This window comes from Aquarana catesbeiana, linkage group LG06, assembly GCF_042186555.1.
Source record: "Aquarana catesbeiana isolate 2022-GZ linkage group LG06, ASM4218655v1, whole genome shotgun sequence".
NCBI classification, from domain to species: Eukaryota; Metazoa; Chordata; class Amphibia; order Anura; family Ranidae; genus Aquarana; species Aquarana catesbeiana.
In genome coordinates, this window is record NC_133329.1 from 172536377 (window position 1) to 172561857 (window position 25481).

The window sequence follows — 25481 nt, forward strand, 5'->3', positions numbered from 1 at the left end:
AAAATTATAGGATCAAGTAATAGTGTTATTCAGCATTTTTAACCACTTGCCGACCAGCCGCCGTCATCATACAGCGGCAGGTCAGCACGATCCAGCGAACTGTCATAGCTGTACGGTCGGGCACGAGAGGCAGAACAGGGACATGTTTGTGTAAACACACAAATCCCTGTTCTGTGAGGAGAGGCAGATCGTGAGTTCCTAATAGCTAGGAACCACGATCTGTCGTCTCCTATAGTCAGTCCCCCCCCCCCCCCCCTGTTAGAACACACAGTCAGGGAACACAGTTGACCCCTTGATCGCCCCATAGTGTTAACCCCTTCCCTGCCAGTGACATTTACACAGTAATCAGTGCATTTTTTAGCACTGATCGCTGTATAATTGTCAATGGCTACAAAAATGTGTGTCAAAAGTGTCCAATGTGTCCGCCATAATGTCGCAGTCCTGATAAAAATCGCAGATCGCCGCCATTAGTAGTAAAAAAAATAATAATAATAATAAAAATGCCATAACTCTATCCCCTATTTTGTTGATAACTTTTGCGCAAACCAATCAATATACACTTATTGTGATTTTTATTACCAAAAATATGTAGAAGAATACATATCGGCCTAAAATGAGGAAAAAATGTGCTTTTTAAAAAAAAAATAATTGGGGGATATTTATGATAGCAAAAAGTACAAAATATTGTGTTTTTTTCAAAATTGTCACAGAGATGATCAAATACCACCAAAAGAAAGCTTTATTTGTGGGAAAAAAAGGACATTAATTTTGTTTGGGTACAGTGTCGCACGACCACGCAATTGCCAGTTAAATCAACGCAGTACCAAATCGCAACAAATGGCCTCGTCACTGAGCAGCAAAAAACACTTGCTATGAATATTAAAATGGCAGCATACAGTGCTGTTCACACAAGAGTAAGGTGTTGAGTTGTGCTGTAATAAAAAATGAGTAGCATGTCACTTTCATGAGGCATCAAAGCTTGTCAGCCACCTCCACTGATTTATTTTTCAAAGATTTTATTAATATTCAATTCAACAGTACTGCTTGACAGTTTGGTGGATACAGTGCAATGAAACGTTAAACATAATCAAGACAAGGTTTGGATGATAATAAAGATAAAAGGGGGAATATAAGCAAAATAGCAATGTTCAAATTCCAGAAATACCAAAATCGGCCATACGTAACATCTGAAAAATAAGCAACGCAGTCTGGAGCTTCGCTGTTCTGAGGAACATTGCGTGAAGTGTAGAACTAAAGTGTTCACATATAAATGCAATGATCCTAGTGGGGGATAAACAAAGAGTGAATATCCACAAAACCGTTAGCCGTCCACCAAGTGAACTGCTGGGGATTATCAAACCCCGGCGGAAATAATGGGCAGTGTAGGATTTGGAACAGGGGAAAATGAGGAGAAATCAGACCTGCAGAGAAGGTGGGAATGTGCCAGGCATGTACCGATCATGGTATGACGATGTATAGGGGGGAGCCAGGGCAGAGAGGAGACTGGTATCGGATATGAGTCCACTAGATTAAAGGGGTTGTAAAGGTAAAAATTTTTTCACCTTAATGCATTCTATGCATTAAGGTGAAAAAACTTTTGACAGTACCGCCGCCCCCAGCCCCCCCGTTTTACTTACCTGACGCCTCGAATCTTCGCTCCTCGTCCTCGTCAGCTTCATTGCAGCTCAGCCTGGTCGCTGATTGGCTGCAGTGGATGGATTGAAAGCAGCGCAGCCATTGGCTCGCGCTGCTGTCAATCACATCCGATGACGCGGCGCGCCGGGGGGCGGGGCCGAGTGATACAGCGAGCGGCTATAGCCGCCGGCTGTATCACGGGAGCGCGCCCGCAAGCACTCACCACCGTGCGAGGGAGCTCGCATGAAGGTGGTGAATGCTTGCGGGGAGGAGCTGAAACAGCCGCCGAGGGACCCCAGAAGACCAGGTTCGGGGCCACTCTGTGCAGAACGAGCTGCACAGTGAAGGTAAGTATAACATGTTTGTTATTTAAAAAAAAAAAAAAAAACATCTTTACAACCCCTTTAATAGTGGCATTTTATACTTCTCGTGAAGATGAGATAATGGAGCTATATTCGCTGCTGTATAGTAGGCTTGCAAATTCGGGACTGAGAGCCCACCATTGATCTTACGGGCATATAAGATTTGCTTATTAATCCTAGGTCAGGTGGAGCCCCAGATGAACTTCAAGATTTTGCGTTGATGTATCTGCAATACATGTAAGGGGACCAGAACCAGCAGGATTCTAAAAAAGTTGAGTAGTTGCGGAAAATAGGTCATATGAACCGCCACAATCCTGCTGAACCAAGATAATGGAAGATGAGTCCAGGAGGACAAAAAATCTCTCTCCTGCGCTCGAGTGACTAGAACCTCAATGATGATAAGGCCAAAATGCTTCAGTGGTGTCTGCCGTCTTGCAGCCCTCTTCAGAACATTGGGTATTCATGGGCTACAAAAAAATAAAAATAAAAAGAGGGCGCACCGACCTAGTGCATTACCACAAATAGCGTTTATTAAAAAGATAAAACAACAAATGGATACTCACAAACGAGCATGTACGTTAAACATGAACAATAGCTGCAGGTACGCAGTAGCGGACATCAAAGCGTAATCGGGACCGGACATCCGATTGATGAGGCGATGGCTGACGCGTTTCTGGGGAGAACCCCTTTCCTCAGAGCCTAAGCGGGTGGTAACTCCTCGCAAGTGAGAGCTCCTCCATTTATGTGTGTAAGCTTATGACCATGTGTCAGCCAGCACCAGCCCACAAAAAGCCACTCCCACCCACCCAGACCCAACCCTCCAAGGTGTATGGACCCACCCTGATGTCACTAGGTCGCCACAATTAAAACATTGGGGATAGTCCCCATACATCTAGGGCAAAGATGTGCCAATCACTCATTCGTGAGTCAATGGTTGAAGCTAGTGAAGTTAGTGTCCGGTCCCGATTACGCTTTGATATCCGCTACTGCGTACCTGCAGCTATTGTTCATGTTTAACGTACACGCTCGTTTGTGAGAGTCCAGGAGGACAACATATCTGTCAGTTTTCTGAATAAAGAAGGAAAGTTAGCTTGATAGAGTCCTGCATAGGTCGGAGTAAGCTGGATCCCGAGATAAGGTAAAGAGGGTAACCCTTGGTAAGGTTGCCAGTTCTGAAGGTGGAAGATTAAGCGGCATAGCTTTCAATTTGGTAGGGTTGACGGAAAGGCCAGAAAAAGATGCAAAAGTATCCGAGAGGGAGAACAGATTGGGTAGGGCTGGGTTTAGTTAGTGTCATCAGAATATCGTCTGCAAACAATTATATTTTATGGGAAGAGCCTGCTACCTCGAGACCTGTTATGTCCGGATGAGAACGAACCGCCTCCACCAAGGCCAAGATGAATAAGAGCGGAGAGAGTGGACAACCTTGTCGAGTTCTCCTCCTGATAGGGAAAAGAGACAATTCAAAACCATAATATTTGACCTTAGCTGGAGGGGAATCATATAGTGCTGATATCCATCTTAAGAATGGGGCTTCAAAACCGTTATGGCGGAGCACCATTGTTAGGTAGGGCCAGGACAAGATGTCAAAGGCCTTATTCACATCGAGGGACAAGAACATAGTTTCCGAGGATCAACCATAAACTATATGCTGTAATTGTAATATTCGTCTAATGGTGTCACCCGCTTGTCGCCTTGGGAAGATCCTACCTGGTTCTTTCTTGATCAGGTGTGACAGAAAGGAATTTAAGCTATTGGCCAAGATTTTAGTCAAGATTTTCATGTCCACGTTAAGCGAGATGGGCCTAAAGTTGGCCCAAGAGGAATGGTTTCAGAATCATCACTATGTTGGTGGTTAAGAGATTTGAAGTGAAAGCCTGGTCGTCCTTTACGGCATTGTACATAACTGTCAGATGGGGAGCTAAAACGTCTGCCATTTTCCTATAGTAAAGTGCCGTAAAACCATCCGGGCCTGGCCTGTTGCCTATTTTCAGTTCCTTTATACATTGTAGCACTTCGGTTGTCTGTATATCTCGGTCCATTAAGATGCATTGGTTTCACACATTGTGGGCAGTGTCAAACCATTCAGAAAGGAGCCCAGGCCCTGAGTGGAAGACTGAATGGGGGCAGAGTAAAGGGTAGTGAGATGATGATTAAATTCGTCTAAGACCCGCAGCGGATTGCCTGTAAGAACATTATCGGGTACATAGAGTGATGGGAGTGTATTTAGGAGTGAAGGTACGCACTCTAATAGACAGCATCGAGTTAGGTTTATTCGCCTTGGCATACCATTTCCGGCGAGCCCAACGCAGTGTACGTTCCACCTCTTCTGTTAAACATAAATCCAACCCTGTACAAGCCAGATCTAGGAGTATGCGGTTAGCAGGAGTGGGGAACTGCTTAAAAGTTGTAGATAGGGACTCTAGGCGTGTCTCCAGGCAGCGCCGCCAATTGAATAACATGTCCCCTAAGGAACGCTTTGTATGCTTCCCATAGGGTGACAGGAGAAGAGACCAAAGCGACATTAAGACGGAAGTAATTCACGGAAGCTTGGTTGATATCCATCAGGATCTCTTTAAAGGACAGTAGTGAGTCATTCATAATCCAGGGGGAATGTTGAGGCTTACAGAATAGAGAGTTGCAAACAACCAAAACAGGGTTGTGGTCCGACCAGGGCGCAGCTAAAATAGAGGCAGAGACTACTAAAGGGAGATGTTTCCACAGGATAAACATATGGTCAATCCTGGAATGAGAGTGGTGGGGGTGAGAATAATGGGTATAGTCTTTACCCAAGGGATGGAGCTCTCTTCAGATGTCTACCAGGTCATAATTTTGTAAAGAATATGAAACATTTTTGGCATCAGGGGAAGGAACTTTGTGTTCCGAGGGATATTTATCCATAGCAGAGTTCAGCGCTAGAGTTGCCCGCCTCTAGAGTAGCTACCCGCACTGCCCACTCCGCTTCCGAGACCACGGGAAAGTTCAGTCCCACTACAGGTGCCGCCCAACAGTCTTTCCTATGCAGCTGATTGGTCTGCGCTGAACCTGGCCAGGTCTCGGAAGCAGGGTGGGCAGTGCAGGCAGCTGGTATTAGGTGACCAGATACTGGCAGCATGTCTAAGAAACAGGGTCTTAGCATTGAGGAGAAACGAGCAAAGATGATGGAAATATTTTTTTAAACGGATCCCCATCACTATTAATTTATATAAAGGAGACACATATAAATGAGAAACACCCACCAGGATATCAGGTGGGTGTTCTTTAAAGATTGCCATCTTTAAAGAAACACTCAGGGTGACCTACTGCAGGATCCCGGAATCCCAGATTTCCCTTGTCTTTATCTTTATGCTGTTACCTTAGAGGGTAAGGTAAGGAGCCATTGCACCCTTAGGTGTAACCGCACTGAAGAAAAAGGATCACTAATTCACATCATCACCACACAGAGTGTCAGTCAGATTCCAGCACCTCACACTGTAGTCACCAGCATCTGTTGTCACTAGCACTTTATCCTGCTCAGGATAGCGTCGGTTTGGATGCTATCCTGTATTAGACTATTTGCACCTATTGCACATGGGAAGTTTATCACTTATCTCTTGGAATATTTAGCACTTTAGATTTTGTATTTATATTATGTTTGCAGTGTATGAATTTGAATAATTTTTTAGAGTCCATTATACTGTACACATAGCACTTTATATGAATCACTGAGCACTTTATTTGTTTTTATCAATTGGAGCGCAGCACCATCTATTGATTTGTTATTCAATTTTTGGTTGTAACATGATAAAATGTGGAAAATTTCAAGGGGTATAGATACTTTTTCAAGGCACTGCAACACTGTTTATGGTCCCCCAGTGCAAAAACGTAAGTAGGACACACAGTGCATTTCCCCAGCAGCTCTTACTGGTGCTTTATCAACACAAAATGTACTTCAGTTCCCCTGTACACCCCCCCCCCCCCCAGCTACAGCCATGTTACCCGCAAGATACCTTGGTAAGTGACAGAGCCCAGGGCCTGGTGGGTTGATGACCCAAACATTTATAAAAGTATTCATCAGCCTCCCCCTTCACCATTGCTTAACCACTTAACAACCGGCCCATAGCCGAATGACGGCTGCAGGGCGGTTGCTTAACTCTGGGAGGACATCATATGATGTCCTCCCGGAATTCCCCTCTCGCGCGCCCCCTGGGGCGCGCACCCGAGCACATCCGTGACTGCCAGGTCCTGAGGACCCTGCGCATCACGGGTCCCGGTAAATGGCCGCTGATCATGGCCGTTTACCATGTGATCGCGCCGTCAAATGACGGCGCGATGACATGTAAACAGACCGGCGTCATCTGATGACGCCGGTTCCTCTCCTCCCCTCCTGTGTACCGATCGGTACACTGTGAGCGGAGAGGGGGATGGATGGCTGCAGCGCTGTGGGCTGGATGTGTAGTGCCCACAGCGCTGCACAGAGACATCCAGCCATCCATCCATCCATGCTCAGCCATCCCTACTGCTGTGCAATACTCTGCAAAGCCCCACATTACCCTGGAATACCCCACATTACTCTGCAATACGCCCACAATACTCTGCAATACCCCCACAATACTCTGCAAAGCCCCACATTACCCTGGAATACCCCACATTACTCTGCAATATCCCCACAATACTCTGCAAAGCCCTGCCATACTCCACCATACCCAGCCATACCCTGCCATACTCCGCCATACTCCGCCATACCCCGTCATACCCCGCCATACCCCGCCATACCCCGCCATACTCCGCCATACCCCGCCATACCCCGCCATACTCCGCCATACTCCGCAATTTCCCGCCATACACTGCCATACCCCGCCATACTCCGCCATGCCCCGCCATACTCCGCAATACCCCGCCATACTCCGCAATACCCCGCCATACTCGCAATACCCCGCCATACCCTGCCATGCTGAGCCATGCTCGGCTGTACTCGGCCTCTGTATGTGGCCAGGCTGTGGAAGTCTCACACGTGGTATTGCCGTACTCAGGAGGAGTAGGAGAATCTATTTTGAGGTGTCATTTTTGGTATGTACATGCTATGTGGTAGAAATATTGTATAAATGGATAACTTTGTGTTAAAAAAAAAATGCGTTTTAACCACTTCCCGCCCGCCGGCCATCATACGACGTCCTTGACTTTGTGCGGGGATATCTGAATGATGCCTGCAGCTACAGGCATCATTCAGATATCAGCTTTTTCAGCCGGCGATTCCCTACACCATAAGAGTGATCATAGTGGCTGTTCCACTGCTTGATCTTTCTTACGGGAGGCGAGAGGAGATGCCCCCCCGCGCGCTTCTACTGACTCACCGCTACGATCGAAGCCAGGATCGTTTTTTTTTTTTTTTTTTTAATTTCAGGCTTCCCAGCCTAGAGGTGAGATGTGGGGTCTTATTGACCCCATATCTCACTGTAAAGAGGACCTGTCATGCCATATTCCTATTACAAGGATGTTTACATTCCTTGTAATAGGAATAAAAGTGGTCAAAATTTTTTTTTTTTGGAAAAAAGCATTAAACTAAAATAAATAAAGTAAAATGAACAATAAAAAAAAAAAAAAAAAATTTAAAGCACCCCTGTCCCTGTGTGCTCGTATGCAGAAGCGAACGCATATGTAAGTCCCGCCCACATATGAAAACGGTGTTTAAACCACACATGTGAGGTATCACTGCAATCGGTAGAGCGAGTGCAATAATTTTGGCCCTAGACCTCCTCTGTAACTCAAAACATGTAACCAGTAAAAAATTTTAAAGCGTCGCCTATGGGGATTTTTGAGTAGCAAAGTTTGGCGCCATTCCACAAGCGCGTGCAATTTTGAAAGGTGACATGTTGGGTATCTATTTACTCAGCGTAACTTCATCTTTCACATTATGCAAAAACATTGGGCTAACTTTACTGTTTTGGTTTTTGTAAAGCACAAAACAGTTTTTTTTCCAAAAAAAACGCGTTAAAAAAATTGCTGCGCAAATACCGTGCGAGATAAAAAGTTGCAACAACCGCCATTGTATTCTCTAGGGTCTTTGCTAAAAAAACATATATAATGTTTTGGAGTTCTATGTAATTTTTGAGCTAATAAATGATGATTTTACATGTAGGAGAGAAATGTCAGAATTGGCCTGGGTGCTCCAGAACACCTGAAGGTGCTCCCCTGCATGTTGGGCCTCTGTATGTGACCACGCTGTGTAAAAGTCTCACACATGTGGTATTGCGTACTCGGGAGTAATAGCAGAATGTGTTTTGGGGTGTAATTTGTGGTATGCATATGCGGTGTGTGAGAAATACCCTGCTAATATGACAATTTTGTGGAAAAAAAAAAAAGTAAAAAAAAACCTTGATTTTGCAAAGAATTGTGGGAAAAAATGACAACTTCAAAAAATTCACCATGCATCTTTCTAAATACCTTGGAATGTCTTCTTTCCAAAAAGGGGTCATTTGGGGGGTATTTGTACTTTTCTGGCATGTTAGGGTCTCAAGAAATTAGATAGGCCGTCAGTACTTCAGGTGTGATCAATTTTCAGATATTGGACTCTATAACTTTCAAAAAGACCAAATAATATCCACCGATTTGGGTTATTTTTACCAAAGATATGTAGCGGTATAAATTTTGGCCAAAATATATGAAGAAAAATTACTAATTTGCAAAATATTATAACAGAAATGAAGAAAAATGTATTTTTTTACAGATTTTTCGCTCTTTTTTCTTTTACGGCGCAAAAAATAAAGAACCCAGCAGTGATTAAATACCACCAAAAGAAAGCTCTATTTGTGTGAAAAAAAGGACAAAAATTTCATATAGATACAGTGTTGCATGACTGAGTAATTGTCATTCAAAATGTGAGAGCACCAAAAGCTGAAAATTGGTCTGGTTAGGAAGGGGGTTTAAGTGCCCAGTTGTCAAGTGGTTAAATTAATCCAGTCCTCTGCCCATATCTCAATTGGGCTCCCAGATCTGCAACAGTATTAGTATGTGCTACACGACTGGGAAATGTACGATATCTGTGCCAGTAAAACCTCTGCTGTTACTCCATCTGAAGATATTCAGTGTGTGCCAAACAATGCTGTCCCCAGCTCCCCATCCCCCCACATCTGATGCTGCTTTTCCCTCTTCTCACCCCCCATCTGACATTATTGCCCCTGCTTCTCACCCTTCAATCTGATTCTCCACACACCCAATCACATCCTGCTTTTCCTCACTGCTGTCTCCAGCTCCTCACCTCCCATTCCACACTGTTGTACCCCACTCTCACCCCTCATCCAACTCTTTCCCCTTTTCGTATAACTTTCTTATAACGTTATAACTTATAACAAAGTGCTTGTCTGCCACCTACCTCACTCCTCCAATCAGGCAAAACTTTTTCCCACCACCACCTCACCTCCCTGGCCACATGTCTATCCTCCCTGGCCATATGTCTATCCTCCCTGGACACATGACTGGGAAATAGTTGAAAATAGCGATAAGTGGAGCAGTCGAAATACAAGGCAAACTGGTGCATTGCACAAATTTTTGATTCTCCTGAATATTCGCATTCAGATTGGTCTAATCTGCATAGCATCATACAGTTTGTGAATCTTTATAGTCTGGTTTCCTAAATTGTGTGATTTAAATATTTAGGAAAATCAAAGATTAATCTGCATTTTTTTTAAACATATAATACCTAGATGGATTACTGTTACATTGGATTACACTTATAATTTACATTTCAGTATTGAAAACAAAGACAAATATTTAAGGAAAGATGTTACATTTATATAAAAAATGCACTTTAATGGGAAGAAAATGTTTTGTTTTGTTTTTTGCAATAAGTCACATTTTCTGTTGATTTTTGTTGTGCAGCTCTTTGTCTGCTCCCTAAGACTACTGATCAGTAACTCTAAATCCAGTTTCCAACAGTTAAATTACTTTTGCATCTTTTGCCATGGAATAGAATAGTCCCTTATTTTCCAGTAGTCTTGTAGGCGTGTCAAATTCCACAATTTCACCTTTGTCAAAGACAATAACCCTGTAAAAAATAGAGACTTTTAAATAGAAACCTTCATACTATTGCAGCTCTTAATAATTTTCTAATGCAAAATTAGGTTAAATTAAATCCCAAAACAAAAATGCAATATATTGTAGCTTAAAGTGGAACATAACTCACTAGAACAACAATTTGGTATTCTGTCACCCCCCCCCCTGTTTTACACAAATGCTTCAAAACATTCTATATGTTACCTATGTGTTGCTTTTTGTGCACTTTCTGGTTTCCAGCCTAGACCAAGCCCTGCTGCCTCCTGGGATTGCTATGTCACAGGTGTTGTTACTAAGCTGCAACTTTGTTAACACAAATGCCATGGGGGCGCTATAGTGCCCTTCTACGGAAGCTGGCAGCATTTGTGCACGTGTGGGAAATCCGATGCAGGTGTACAGATGTGCTGCCAGTCTCTGCCAGCTCCCAAATGCCTGGAAGAGAATAGCGTGCATCTGAGTATGCACCATTTTTTAAAAATGGTCAGCTTTTATTCATTTATTTTAAACCCAAAAGAAAAAAAATGCAGCTGTAACTGCTTAACCACTTCAGCCCCAGAAGCATTTGCCACCTTCCTGACCAGGCCATTTTTTGCGTTACGGCACTGCGTCGCTTTGATTGAAAATTGTGACGATGTACTCAAACAAAATTCCTGTCCTTTTTTCCCCACAAATAGAGCTTTCTTTGGATGGTATTTGATCACCTCTGTGGTTTTTATTTTTTGCGCTATGAACAAAAAAAGAGAGACAATTTTGGAAAAAACACTATTTTGTACTTTTTGCTATAATAAATATCCCCATTTTTTTTTTCTTTTATAAAAAACACATTTCTTCATCAGTTTAGGCCAATATGTATTCTTTTACATATTTTTGGTAAAAAAAAAAAAAAATTGCAATAGGTGTATATTGATTGGTTTGCGCAAAGTTATAGCATCTACAAAATAGGGGATAGATTTATGTCATTTTTATTATTATTTTTTCTTTTTTTTACTAGTAATGGCGACGATCTGTGTTCGGACACTTTTTTGGGACCATTGACATTTATACAGCGATCAGCGCTAAAAATAGCCACTGTCTACTGTATAAAAGTCACCGGCAGGGAAGGGGTTAAAACTAGGGGGCAATCAAGGGGTTAAGTGTGTTCCCTAGGTGTTTTTCTAACTGTGGGGGATGTGACTGACTGGGGGAGGAGACATATTGTTGTTCCTACTTAGTAGGAACACACGATCTGTCTCTACTCCTCTGACAGAACCAGGATTTGTGTGTTTACACACACAGATCCCGGTTCTCATTCTGTCAGGAGCGATCACGGGTGCCCGGGCACATGCGTGCCTGCTATAGCGTCTTAAAGAGACAACGCATAGCTGCGGTGATTTGCGCAGCCGTGCCAACCTGCCGCAGTATAACTGCAGTGGCTGGTCGGCAAGTGGTTAAAAGTGTTAGCTGGAGTTCAGCTTTAATTTGTTATGCAAGCCCATCTAAACTAGCTAGTGTATCTAACTCTACTCTATCCCCAAACTGACAATGCTGCTGTCCAAAGGTGTCTCCGTTGCTGCTCCAGGGGAATGGAGACACGTTAAAACATGACGTTTGTTATTGGCCAGGTACCTGGGTGAAAATAAAGGAAAACCGCATTTAAAAAAGAAAATTAAACATAAAAAAAAAGATGAAAGCAGACACCAAATGTAAGGACTGGTAAGCAGCGATATATATTTTTTTTGTTGTGGTCCCAACAAACATTGAAGCATATAGATCAACTGTATGCAATGAAGGTATCAATTTAGTAGCAGGTCCCCACAGTGTATGTAGTTTTCATTTCAGCAAAAACTGCCATCTTTAAACTGTGATGTCACTAGTGAATTTATTTCACCCTCATGTTTGTTTGGCTTTTACAAGGAATTTTTTATTGTCAGGAGAGTAACAAATTACTTTTTGGCAATTTCAGTTGATAGTTGAGCCTTGACACATATTCAACATAACAATGCTGTGCTTGCTTTTTGAAATGTAGAAAACTTGGAAAGCAGTTCTTAGTGTCTAGTGGTTCCTTCTGTCATTTTATCCCCCCCCCCTCTTCTTTGGAAGTGCTTTGGAAGTGCCGCAACATGGCACCCCTTCTTTGGGGTTAAAAGTGCCCCGCTAGCGACCAAAAAGTGGTACAAAAGCACTGCTTAAACGAGCGGAGCTTTACAGCTAATGGCCGGCGCTTTCAGTGTGAACGCAGCCTTAGCTACATTATCTTCTGATACCTAGATTTGTGTCAGTGTCCATTTTTGGTGGCAATTTGAGGGTTTGGAAACACTCCCCAAGGGCCAACCAGGCTATCTATCACCAGCTCCCCAAGGGCCAACCAGGCTATCTATCACCAGCTATTATGCACTATTTTACAGGTGATTATCCTTTCATAAATTATATATTATTATAAAGGTTATTCTTTTATCTATTCTTGAATTAAAGTAGACCATATTGCTTAAATCAATTCACCCCTTTTGTGAGCATTCATAATGGATATGATACTGTGTTGTTGAATACTTATTGTTTCACATGTGTTTTTAGTATACTATTGCAGTACTAGATAAGATCTGAGGCCCTAAAGAAGCGGGTCAACCCATGAAACGCATTGGCCTATTAACCACTTCCGGACCACCTACCGCACATATACTGCGGCAGGGTGTCCCGGGTGTGCGAACTGACGTACCTATACATCGGTCCGTGCATGAGATACAGTGGGCGCGCACCCACGGGTCCGGAGGACTTGATGTCCGTCGGCCACCCACTATTGTGGAATGGGGATCTGCCTATGTAAACAAGGCAGATCCCCGTTTTGACAGTAGACAATAAATACTGAGATGTGCTGTCCCTAGTGATCAGGAACAGCGATTTCTGTGTTGTCCCAGTAAGCCCATCCCCCACACAGTTAAAACACACCTAGGGAACACAGTTAACCCCTTGATCGCCCCCTAGCTTTAACCCCTTCCGTGCCAGTGTCATTTATACATTGATCAGTGCATTTTTTTAGCACTAATCACTGTAATAATGTCACTGGTCCCCAAAAAGAGTCACTTGGGGTCAGATTTGTTCACTGCAATGTCGCAGTCGCGCTAAAAATCGCAGATCGCTGCACACTGATGTACGTTGGCAGAATGGCATGGCTGGGCAAATGGGTGTACCTGTAAGTCCCACTTGAATTCCCCGCCGTGTCATTGCGTGCGCGCCGCTGACCGGGTTCTCCGTGAGTCGGGTCGCGGGTCCCATGGACTAGATTGCCGCGGGGATACCCACGATCGCCTCACGGAGAGGACGAAAGGGGAGATGCTGATGTAAACAAGCATCTCCCTGTTCTGCCTAGTGACAATGTCACTGATCTCTGCTCCCTGTCATCGGGAGCAGAGATCAGTGACGTGTCACACACAGCCCATCCCTCCTACAGTTAGAAATCACTCGCTAGTACTGACTTAACCCCTCCCCGCCTCCTAGTGGTTAACCCCTTCACTGCCAGTTTCATTTACACAGGTAACAGTGCATTTTTAAAGCACTGATTGCTGTATAAATGACAATGGTCCTAAAAATGTGTCAAAAATGTCCGATGTGTCCAACATAATGTCGCAGTCAGAAAAAAAAAAAATCGCTGATCGCCGCCATTACTAGTAAAAAAAAAAAAGATTAATAAAAATGACATAAAACTATCCCCTATTTTGTAAACGCTATAACTTTTGCGCAAACCAATCAATAATCGCTTTTTGCGATTTTTTTTTACCAAACATATGTAGAAGAATACGTATCGACCTAAACTGAGGGAAAAAATGTTTTTTGAATTATTTTTTGGGGATATTTATTATAGCAAAAAGTTAAAAAAAGCGTTTATTTCAAAATTGTCGCTATTTTTTGTTTATAGCGCAAAAAATAAAAACCGCAGAGGTTATCAAATACTACCAAAAGAAATCTCTATTTGTGGAAAAAAAAAGAAGGACATCAATTTTGTTTGGGAGCCACGTCGCATGACCGCGCAATTGTCAGTTAAAGCAACACAGTGCCGAATCGCAAAAAGTGCTCTGGTCAGGAAGGGGGTAAATTCTTCCGGGGCTGAAGTGGTTAAAAAAGTCCATAAATCTATTCCATAGTTTGTAGATGCTTTAACTTTTGCGCAAACCAATCAATATACGCTTTTTGCAATATTTTTTTTTTTTTAACCAAAAAATAGGATTTTTTACAGCTTACCTGTAAAATCCTTTTGTTGGAGTACATCATGGGACACAGTGCCTAAGTAATAACTTAATGGGTTATGGGCCACCTTCAGGTGATGGACACTGGTATACCCAATACAGGAAGTTCACTCCCCTATATAACCCCTCCTCCTTCAAGGAGTACCTCAGTTTTTGTAGCAAAGCAATATACTTAAACCCCATTAAAGAGGGGAGGGACCTCTGTGTCCCATGATGTACTCCAAGAAAAGGATTTTACAGGTAAGCTGTTATAAAAATCCTATTTTCTTTATCGTATATCATGGGGCACAGAGCCTAAGTAATAGCTTAATGGGACGTCCCATAGCAATGCTATTTGAGGGGAGGGAGAGACAACCCGTAGGGCACTCCCAGACCTGAGGACTTATACTGCTGCCTGCAGCACACTGCGCCGGAAGGCGATATCCTCATACCTCCTTACATCCACCTGATAAAATTTTGTGAATGTATGTACTGATGACCAAGTTGTGGCCTTGCAAATCTGAGCCATGGAGGTCTGGTGACGAACTGCCCAAGAAGCACTAACCGATCTGGTAGAGTGCGCCTTAACTTGAAAAGGGGGAATCTTACCCCTTAAATCATAAGTTTGAATTATAACTTGCCAAATCCACTTAGCGACAGTGGATTGCCCTTTCTTAAGACCCTCTGGCAGAATAAATAAGAGATCAGTCTTACGAATCTGAGCAGTTGTCTTTAAATTTTAGATTTTCACTGCTCTCACCACATCAAGACAATGTAGTGACTTTTCTTCCCTGGAACATGGTTTTGGAAAAAACAATGGCAGGACAGTGTCTTGGTTCATATGAAAACCTGAAACCACTTTTGGCAAAAAGTCTGGACGAGGGCGTAACACAACCCTGTCCTCATGAATAATCAAATATGGCTCTTTACATGAAAGAGCAGCCAATTCCGAAACCCTCCTTGCTGAGGATATAGCAACCAAGAACACCAGCTTCCTTGTCAGAAGGACTAAGGGAATATGTTGTTACAGTTCAAATGGCTGTTTTTGAAACACTGACAAAACTAAGTTCAAGTCCCAAGGGCTCAAATGTGATTTAACTGGTGGATTAATCCGCATCAACCCTTGCATAAAACCCCGGACTAAAGAATGCGTAGCAAGCGGTCTTTGAAATAAGATTGATAAGGCTAAGACTTGGCCCTTAATAGTACTCAAGGCCAATTTCATCTCTACGCCTAATTGTAGAAAGGCAAGAATTCTGCCTATGATATATCTCCGAGGGTGCCAACCCTTGGATTCACACCAGGACACATAAGCCCTCCAGACTCTATAATATATAGTTCTGGAAGCTGGCTTCCTTGCATTAATCAAAGTAGAGATAACTGACCTGGAAAGCCCACGTTTCTTCAGAATGTGGGTTTCAATAGCCAAGCCATTAAATTTAGCGTTCGTAAAGTAGGATGGAATATTGGCTTCTGTGAGAGCAGGTCTGGCCTTAATGGAAAGGACCATGGATCCTCCACTGCCATCTTTACGATCTCTGCATACCATGACCTTCTGGGCCATGCTGGTGCTACCAGAATTACCGGCTTTCTTTCCAGCTTGATCCCGCAAGAAGTCGTGGCAGCAACTGAATAGGGGGGAATGCATAGATCAGTGAGAACTGATCCACCGGGGTCACCAATGCATCTGTTCCGCATGCGAGTGGATCCCTTGTCTTGGACACAAAGTTGACTAACTTCATGTTGAATCTGGACGCTAGAAGATCTACGTCCGGAATCCCCCATCTTTGGCAAACAGCCCGAAAAATGTTGGGGTGAAGAGACCATTCCCCTGGGAATAACTGCTGGCGACTTAAGTAGTCTGCCTGCCAATTCTCTACTCCCGGAATGAAGACTGCTGATAGGCACGGAACATTACTTTCTGCCCAAGTTAGAATATGGTTCACCTCTCTCTGCGCTAAGAGACTCTTGGTGCCCCATTGGTGATTAATATAGGCCACAGCCGTGGCATTGTCAGATTGGATCCTGACAAGACAATCCCTTAACCTGGAAGTCCAGGCCTTCAGAGCCAGACGCACTACCCAAATCTCTAGGATGTTGATGGGCAAGGGTCTTTCGGTTCTTGACCTCTGTCCCTGGACAGTCGTTTTCTCTAGTACTGCTCCCCAGCCAGAAAGGCTGGCATCTGTCTTTACTACTTTCCAGATAATTGGTCTGAAGGATTTTCCTTTCAGCAAATTCTGGGTTAACAACCACCAACTGAGGCTTTGGGACACCCTTGGGGACAGCCGCATTGGCAAGTCCAAAGCTTGGATCGTTTTGTTCCAAGCAGACAGGATACTGTTTTGCAACATTCTTGAATGGAACTGGGCATAGGGGGCTGCTTCGAATGAAGTCACCATCTTTCCTAACAACCTCATGCAAAGGCTTATTGAGGGATTTCCTTTCGACCTGACCAACTGCACCAGCTCTCGTATGGAGTTGATCTTTGCCGGAGGCAAGAACACCTTTTTCTGGGCTGTGTCTATGATCAGGCCCAAATACTCCAGCTTTTTTAGCGGTTTTAAGGAAGACTTTTCTAGGTTGAGAAACCAACCCAGACTTTCCAGGTAACTGGTTGTAATGCGTACACTTTGCTCCAAGTGAGCCACTGACTGGTCTATTAACAATAGATCATCTAGGTACGTCAAGACTGTTATGCCCTGTGCCCTTAACCTGGCTAGAGGTGGGGCCAGTACTTTTGTTAACATCCGAGGTGCTGTGGCAAGGCTACAAACTGAAAGTGCTGCTGTTCTACTTCGAATCGCAGAAACCTTTGGTGAGTGGGAAATTTAGGGACATACAGATATGCATCCCTGATGTCGAATGACGCCAGAAGTTTTCTTCCCTGTAGAATAGAAACTACTGACCTGATTGATTCCATGAGAAAGGAGCGGATTTTCAGGAACTCATTTAGATTCCTTAGATCTAGAATGGGTCTGACATTTCCATTAGGTTTTGGTACCGTAAACAGGTTTGAATAAAACCCCAAACCTTGCTCTTCCGTGGGGATCTGTATGATCACCCCGAGCCAATAATCGGTCTAATGCTTGAAACAGAGGTTGCCTTTTCCCTGGATCTTTGGGAACGTTTAATCTCAGACGGTGGAAATTCCCAAAATTCTAGTTTGTATCCTAGAGACACCGTGGAGATGACCCATCTGTCCTGAATTTCCTTTTGCCAGACTTCTGAGTATTGCAGAAGTCTTCCCCCCACTCTGGCGAGGGGGGCGCCTCTTCATGATGATGCTTTAGTATTCTGCTTTGCAGATTTCCGGGCCCAGGTCTTTTTGTGCCTGTGCCTGACCCTAAGGTTTTCCTCTAGAGTCTGACGGCGGAGGCCGTCGCCACTGCCTAGAGGCGGATGTCCCTTGCGCAGGAGAAAAAGTCAGTTTATATGAAGGACGTCTATACTTTCTTTTGACTGGCAAAAGAGTACTCTTCCACTAGAAATCGTTTGGATGTATTTATCCAAATCATCCCCAAAAAGTCGCTCCCCATGAAAAGGGAAACTAGTCAGAAGCCTTTTGCAAGGTGCTTCGGCTGAACAATTTTTTAACCAAAGGGTCCTACGCATGTGTACTAGCACAAGCGCAAGGCGGGACGCCTTGTGAATAGAGTCTTTCATAGCGTCTATGGCAAAACATAATGCCTTTGGTAGTTTGGCCAACTCACGGGACTGTTGTGAAGGGATCTCCTTAAGGGCCTCTCTGAACTGGTCCTTTAGGGACTGGCAGATGCCTATTGCAGCGATTGCTGCAAGTAACGGCTCCTGCTAAGGAGAAAGAGGATTTTAACAGGAATTCCAACTTTTTATCAGTTGGATCTTTAAGTATTTGCGCACTGTCTACTGGACAAGTTAAACTTTTATTCTCACTGGAAATCGAAGCGTCAACTGCTGGTACATTCCATCTTTTGTTGAATTTTTCCCCCATGGGATAGAGAACTGAGAATCTCTTTGGAGGGAGAAAATGCTTATCCGGGTGATCCCATTCACCATAAATAAGCTTTTCTAGTAATGCATGGATCGGAAACGCATGAAAAGGCTGTAAAGGTTTTAAAGAACCCAAGGAAGAAACCAACCTTTCAGCTGACTCTGTTAGGGGTAGCATGAAAGTGGAACAAACCATCTCCATAAGAGTTTGTACCATCAATCTCTCAGATTGCGAGGTTGCAAAAGGTTCATCAACTGTTGTTTCCTCCGCAGAGGAATAATCGGCTTTTTTTACACATGATCGTCTGAAGGTGATACCTCATCCTGTGCCCACTGTTCCCTTGGTAAAGGGTTTGAGGTGGGGGAAGGGGATCTAGCACGCTTCCTATCCATTTGGATGGAGGATGCGATTAAAGTCGCTAATCTTCCTTCTAAGCCCTGCAGGGCAGAGGAAAATGCATCTTCAGTCACGTATACAGGGGCTGAAGTGTGAGAAGCAGTTGCACCACCAATAGGTTCCAATGACTCACCCTGGCTTGCCATATCTGGTATCTCTGGAGAGGATGGCAGTGTGGAGGCATGACTGGAGTTCCCAGCACCTGGGGTGGAATTTTTGGTACCTTTGTGGTAACTCTGGAAGCCATAGTGCTAAGTACAAAAACAAAGGCACTCTAGTAAAATGTACTACTTGCTGAGCAATAGTCTAGAAATAACAATGGCACCATAAAGATCAGCTTGATGCTGAGCAACAACGTATTTCCTGTACTGGGAATGGCTGTATACACCCCTTACATGCCCCAGCACTCCTGTGTCCTGTGTGACAGACTCTTCACTTCAGCTGCTCTGATAGAGACCTTCTGTTATAAGAGCGTCTGCTTTTTATAAAGAAACTTCAGGTGTGAGCCTGACTGGCGTCCCAGCGTGTGCGCCGTGTGCTCCACATGGACGCTGAGTCCCGCACACGGCACCGCCTGCCTTAGGCCCCCCCCTTTGAGTGGCCCGCCCTCCTCCTTTCAAAATGAAGCTTAGCCCACGCGTGCGCGGACGGCACGCATTTAGGTCTGTAATACAGACCGAAGGAGAGGAGGTTGCAGCCGCCATCTGGTGCTCTTGGCAGGTTTCCACATTTACATGGGGCGCAACAAGGCTTTATGTAAAAGGCAGGTAAAACATAGCAAAATGTCATTTGGTAACAAAGAAGCCAGGGGGGATTTTACTTACCAGTAGAAGCTTAATATCTGTTTCAATATCTGAAAAATGCTGTACCCACAGCCCCTTAGTTTCCCCAATTGGGTGGAGAGGAACACTTTGTTCAATTATTAACCCCCTCCTGGCTACTGGGACACACACATGCTGTTGTAGCTGGAAATATAGCTTCTGAGAGCAACGTACCAAGGTATGTGTATCTTTACTCCCTCTAGTGGAGATTTTAAGGCATTACAATGTTTTTCATGTGGACTTTTTACAGTTCCTAAGCTTCCACCCTTCACCCACCATGGTGGGCAGCGTTAGTAAACCTTCAAAGACTGGGTCCCTATAATAGGGGTTCCACTCCTTTGGACCTGTATAGCACCCCTCAGGAGAAACTTTAGGTAATGTAGCAAGACCAAAAAGAGTCCTGGTTCCTGGGGTCTAGCCCTCAAAAGAGAGGCTTACAGGCAAAAACTTCTTCTATGCAAGGCCCGGGTACCATCCTGTGGCCTCAGTGGCTTGCATGGATCCGGTCTATGGAGGAATTTAAATCCAGCATGGATCCCTCCTGGAGCTCCTCAGAGCACATCTTCACTCGTGACTAACACCTTAGACACTGGCGAAAAAACTGAGGTACTCCTGGAAGGAGGAGGGGTTATATAGGGGAGTGAATTTCCTATATTGGGTATACCAGTGTCCATCAACTGAAGGTGGCCCATAACCCATTAAGTTATTACTTAGGCTCTGTGTCCCATGATGTATGATAAAGAAATACGTAGAAGAATACGTATTGGCCTAAACTAATGAATAAACTTTTTTTATATATATATTCTTTTTGGATATGTATTATAGCGGAAAGTAAAAAATATTGTTTTTTTTTTCGTAATTGTCTTTTTTTGTTTATAGCGCAAAAGACAAAAAAAAAACAAAAAATGCAGAGGTGATCAAATACCACCAGAAGACAGCTCTATTTGTGGGAAAAAAAGGACAATTTTGTTTGGGTACACCATTACATGACCACACAATTGTCAGTTAAAGCAGTGCAGTGCCGTATCGCAGAAAATGGCCTGGTCATTAAGGTGGTAAATCCTTCCGGGGCTGAAGTGGTTAAATCGGATCTCAAGGCCAGGATAACATCACCCTGGACAACTGTTTTGAGGATATGTTTTTAGACAAACCCTTTTTTAAGATTTTGTGATATTTTGAACAAAAATGTTTAACTTTTATAATTGACTGATTAGTGTTTATAATACCCTAGGGGGTACATTTAAAGTCCCAAACAATTTTGTATTTCTATATTTGCTTTTGGAAACAGCAAAACATTTGAAGAACCTTTTAATAACAATACTCCCCTAGAATTATTTCTGAACTGTCTAGAAACATCTCTTCTACTACAGCATTAATCACATCTCACTGTCAAATAATTGTGGGAGAAGTGGATCATACAAACTAAATCTCACTGAAGACATTGCTACCACATTAGTTAATCAGCTCAGGTAATGACATTTCTTTTTTCTCAATCCCCTATAACGCCTCAGTCCATCTATCACTGAATTTGTGATCTTATTTTTTATGAAGTAAACGGGCTATAGCAAAAATGCAGGCATTAACATTAACCCAAGGAGCTGCACTAAACCCAGAAGGAAGACTGTGAGATGACAGAAGCTCTAGCTGGCAGACCATCACTAGAGGCATTGTTTGACAGGTAAGTCTGCCATAATGTGTTAATATGTGGTGCATACTAGTACACTGGGCTCCAATCACAGAACCAGGACATATGCAGTATTTAGGCGTTTTCCCAAATCCTGGAAAGAGTTTCTGAAAATGTCAATTCACTTTTGCTTTATGCAGTATTTACCGCATAAAGCAAAAATGCTAGGTAAATGCCGCATAAAACAGGAGTGAAAGTGAATTCACAAAAGGAAAAAAAAAAAATTCATGCATTAAATAAGTAGTGGCCCCGCCATGCAATATTTAAGCCCCTGGCAGCCTTAACAACCAGTAAACCACATGGTTAAGGAGCATGCGGTCACCGCGTCCTTGACAACCGATGAGTTATGAGCTGTCAGTGGGATTCCCTGCTGACAGCTGAATGTAAAAATAAAATGGTGGCAATGAAAAATGAAGAAAAAAAACAGTGTGGCGTCACCCCCCAATCCACATCAGGCCCTTCAGGTTTGTTGTGGATTTTGAGGGAAACACCCACACCAAAATGTAAAAAAAAAAATGGTGTGGGATCCCCCCTAAAATCCATACCAGACCCTTATCTGAGCATGCAGCCCGGCAAGTCAGGAAAGGGTGGGAACGAGCAAGCGCCTGCCCCCCTCCCTCATCCCTTATAAACCATACCAGGCCACATGCCCTCAACAATTCCCCACGACCCTGACTGGTGGCTGTAGGGGTCTGTGGGGGGGCTTGTTGAAATCTGGAAGCCCCCTTTAACAAAGGGGCCCCCAGACCCCGACCCCCCCATGTGAATGAGTAGGGGTACCCCTACTCATTCACCAAAAAAAAAAAAAAAACAGTAGGCAGTTTTTGACAAGTCCTTTATTAAAAAAAATAAAAATGTATGTCCTCCGAGGAGATCCATCATCCATCACGGTGCCCACCGCCAACCTGAAAAAAAAAAAAAAAACGCCCCATGTTTCGCCGTCTGACAGTTTCTAAATAACTAAGGAGTGGTGCCACTTGGTTACCCATTTTTAGTGAATGCCAGAAAACTTTTTGAAAAGCGCTGTACTGTATCTTACAGCATACTCGGATGCAGTAAGATACCGCTTTGTGAATGGAGTCCATTGTGGCATAAACCTCCTGGTGGCCTTTTGTATTTAACCACTTGCTGACCGGCTCACGCTGATATACATAGACAGAATGGCTCTCTTGCGCAAACTGGTGTACCTGTATGCAAAAGCAAAAATAAATATGTAGAAGAATACATATTGGGCTAAACTGAGGAAGAAATTTGTTTTTTTTATATATTTTTGGGGGATATTTATTATAGCAAAAAGTAAAAAATATTGCGTTTTATTCAAAATTGTCGCTCTTTTTTTGTTTATAGCGCAAAAAATAAAAACCGCAGAGGTGATCAAATACCACCAAAAGAAAGCTCTATTTGTGGGAAAAAAAGGACATCAATTTTGTTTGGGAGCCAAGAACCACAGAGGTGATCAAATACCACCAAAAGAAAGCTCTATTTGTGGGGAAAAAAGGACATCAATTTTGTTTGGGAGCCAAGTCGCACGACCACGCAATTGTCAGTTAAGCAACGCAGTGCCGAATCGCAAAAAGTGCTCTGGTCTTTGGCCAGCCAAATGGTCCGCTGCTTAAGTAGTTAAAGGAACATTTTTTTTTTTAAAGGGTAACCACCACTTTAAGCTAAGTCTACTGATAATTCTTTGTTGCACATACATACAGGAATCCTAATTTCTGCAACCAAAGGCCTTTTTAGGCAAATAAGTTTGTAACGCCTCATTGCCACTCTGTAAAGGAGAAACAGGTAAGACCCAGTTAGCCACTGGTGGTAATGACTGTATAGTAAACAATAAAAAATGGCTACCTATCAGTATTTTCCCATTAGAAAAAACGGGGGAAAAAATGGTTATGATGTGCAGCAAGAATACTTTTTATTCAGGAAGCTTGGTGTGTCATGTTAACACAACATACAGGCAGAGGTGTGTAAAGTCTTACTGGAAGAGAAGTAATTATTTTGAGCAGCATGTGAGACATCCTCTTTAGAAATGTCATGACTGACAGACTTTTGTTCATACCTGTCCTGTGCTTCTTGTGTGATGCTCTTGGGAGTGATGTTGGGTGTGAAGGATTGGCCCAATTGTGGAAGCCCAGAAACAGGTGTCAGAAATCACAAAAGTTAGCTGTTGATGGATGAGCTTGTTCAGCTACAGAAAAGCATGTGGCTCTACAGGACCTTGGACTACACACAAGAGGTCCAACAACTGAGCATGACCAAAAAGACTGACATAAAAAGGAGCCTCAAGCAGCTTCCAAGAAGACAATGATCTGTCAGGTAAGAAAGGGTGGAGTAACCCTGAATTTTCCCTCTTTGAGTCAAAGGTACTTATCTGTAACCTTTGTATAGTGCCAAAATAAGGCAGGCAATGTCCTCTTCTTGAAAAAGTAAGCTGTGAACATACCAATTAAAGGACTCCTTTAACCCTTAGATGGGATGTGTTGACAACAGTGATTCAATAAAGAGTCAGGCTGGGTGCATACCAGTGTGAACTGGATGCAGGTTTCCCCTCATCCAATGTGCATGATAGGAGATTGTGACCAGCTCTCTATGGAGCCGGTTCACATATCTCCGTGGTGGCTGCGGAGCGGCTTGCACAGGACTCCTGTGCATCTTTCAGGGATGAATTCGGGCAAAAATTCACCCCTTTTTTGTCCCTGAAATGGAGAACAGGGACGCACCAGACCCCCTGCTGCGAGCCACATCCGGAAGCAGTGTGAACTCAGCCTTATTATTCTGATGCATCAGGTATCACCCGTTCTTTATTACAGATCTAGGCTTACAAAAATATGAACATTTTATATCACAGGTATATTCCTGTGTCACTATGATTAGTATTAGAATTATAAGTAGATCTTTTTAAACTACTTGCCGTGTGTAATCCATGATTGTATTGAGTCGATGTGCAATGGTTATCACTGTACAATTTTCAAACTCTTTTCTTATAGTTGCCTGGATGAGGTCATCAGTTTCTAGGTCCACCGCTGCTGTGGCTTCATCCAGCACCAGGATTTTGGTCTTTCGAAGAAGGGCTCTTGCCAGGCAGACCAACTGGCGCTGGCCAACACTAAACACAATTTAAAAAGAAAAGAGAGCACATAATTTACTGCATTGTTGAGGTACAGTCAGGTCCATAAATATTGGGACATTGACACAATTCTAATATTTTTTTGCTCTATACACCTCCGTAATGGATTTGAAATGAAACAGACAAGATGTGCTTTAACTGCAGACTTTCAGCTTTAATTTGATGGTATTTACATCCAAATCAGGTGAACAGTGTAGGAATTACAACAGTTTGTATATATGCCTCCCACTTTTTAAGGGACCAAAAGTAATGGGACAATTGGCTGCTCAGTTGTTCCATGGCCAGGTGTGTGTTATTCCCTCATTATCCCATTTACAAGGAGCAGATAAAAGGTCCAGAGTTCATTTCAAGTGTGCTATTTGCATTTGGAATCTGTTGCTGTCAACTCTCAATATGAGATCCAAAGAGCTGTCACTATCAGTGAAGCAAGCCATCATTAGGCTGAAAAAACAAAACAAACCCATCAGAGAGATAGCAAAAACATTAGGTGTGGCCAAATCAACTGTTTGGAACACCCTTAAAAAGAAAGAACGCACCGGTGAGCTCAGCAACACCAAAAGACCCAGAAGACCACGGAAAACAGCTGCGGTGGATGACTGAAGAATTCTTTCCCTGGTGAAGAAAACACCCTTCACAACAGTTGGCCAGATCAAGAACACTCTCCAGGAGGTAGGTTTATGTGTGTGTCAAAGTCAACAATCAAGAGAAGACTTCACCAGAGTGAATACAAAGGGTTCACCACAAGATGTAAACCATTGGTGAGCCTCAAAAACAGGAAGGCCAGATTAGAGTTTGCCAAACAACATCTAAAAAAGCCTTCACAGTTCTGGAACAGCATCCTATGGACAGATCAGACCAAGATCAATTTGTACCAGAGTGATGGGAAGAGAAGAGTATGGAGAAAGAAAGGAACTGCTCATTATCCAAAGCATACCACCTCATCAGTGAAGCATGGTGGTGGTAGTGTCATGGCGTGGGCATGTATGGCTGGCAGTGGATCTGGTTCTCTTGTATTTATTGATGATGTGACTGCTGACAAAAGCAGCAGGATGAATTCTGAAGTGTTTTGAGCAATATTATCTGCTCATATTCAGCAAAATGCTTTAGGACTCATTGGACGGCGCTTCACAGTGCAGATGGACAATGACCCGAAGCATACAATCCACTTTAATATACGGCTTAATTCCCACAAGCTGTAAGTATTGCCCTAGCCTGCTGCAAGGAAGAGCAATCACCAGTGATATATCACCTGTCATTTA

General features: G+C 43.4%; 1 protein-coding gene across 3 annotated transcripts in view; it reads right to left on the reverse strand.

Annotated features, from left to right (window-relative positions):
* Nucleotides 1-9745: 9745 nt before the first annotated feature.
* LOC141101795 (multidrug resistance-associated protein 1-like) overlaps nt 9746-25481 on the reverse strand; it is a 511330-nt gene continuing 495594 nt past the window's right edge. For all 3 annotated transcript variants that reach the window (XM_073591130.1, XM_073591129.1, XM_073591131.1), the window contains 2 exons: nt 24007-24201; nt 9746-10020 (listed from right to left, as the gene is read on the reverse strand). In XM_073591130.1, the coding sequence (XP_073447231.1) occupies nt 9912-10020; nt 24007-24201 (304 nt within the window). In that variant the 3' untranslated portion in view covers nt 9746-9911. The remainder of the gene's footprint in view (nt 10021-24006; nt 24202-25481) is intronic.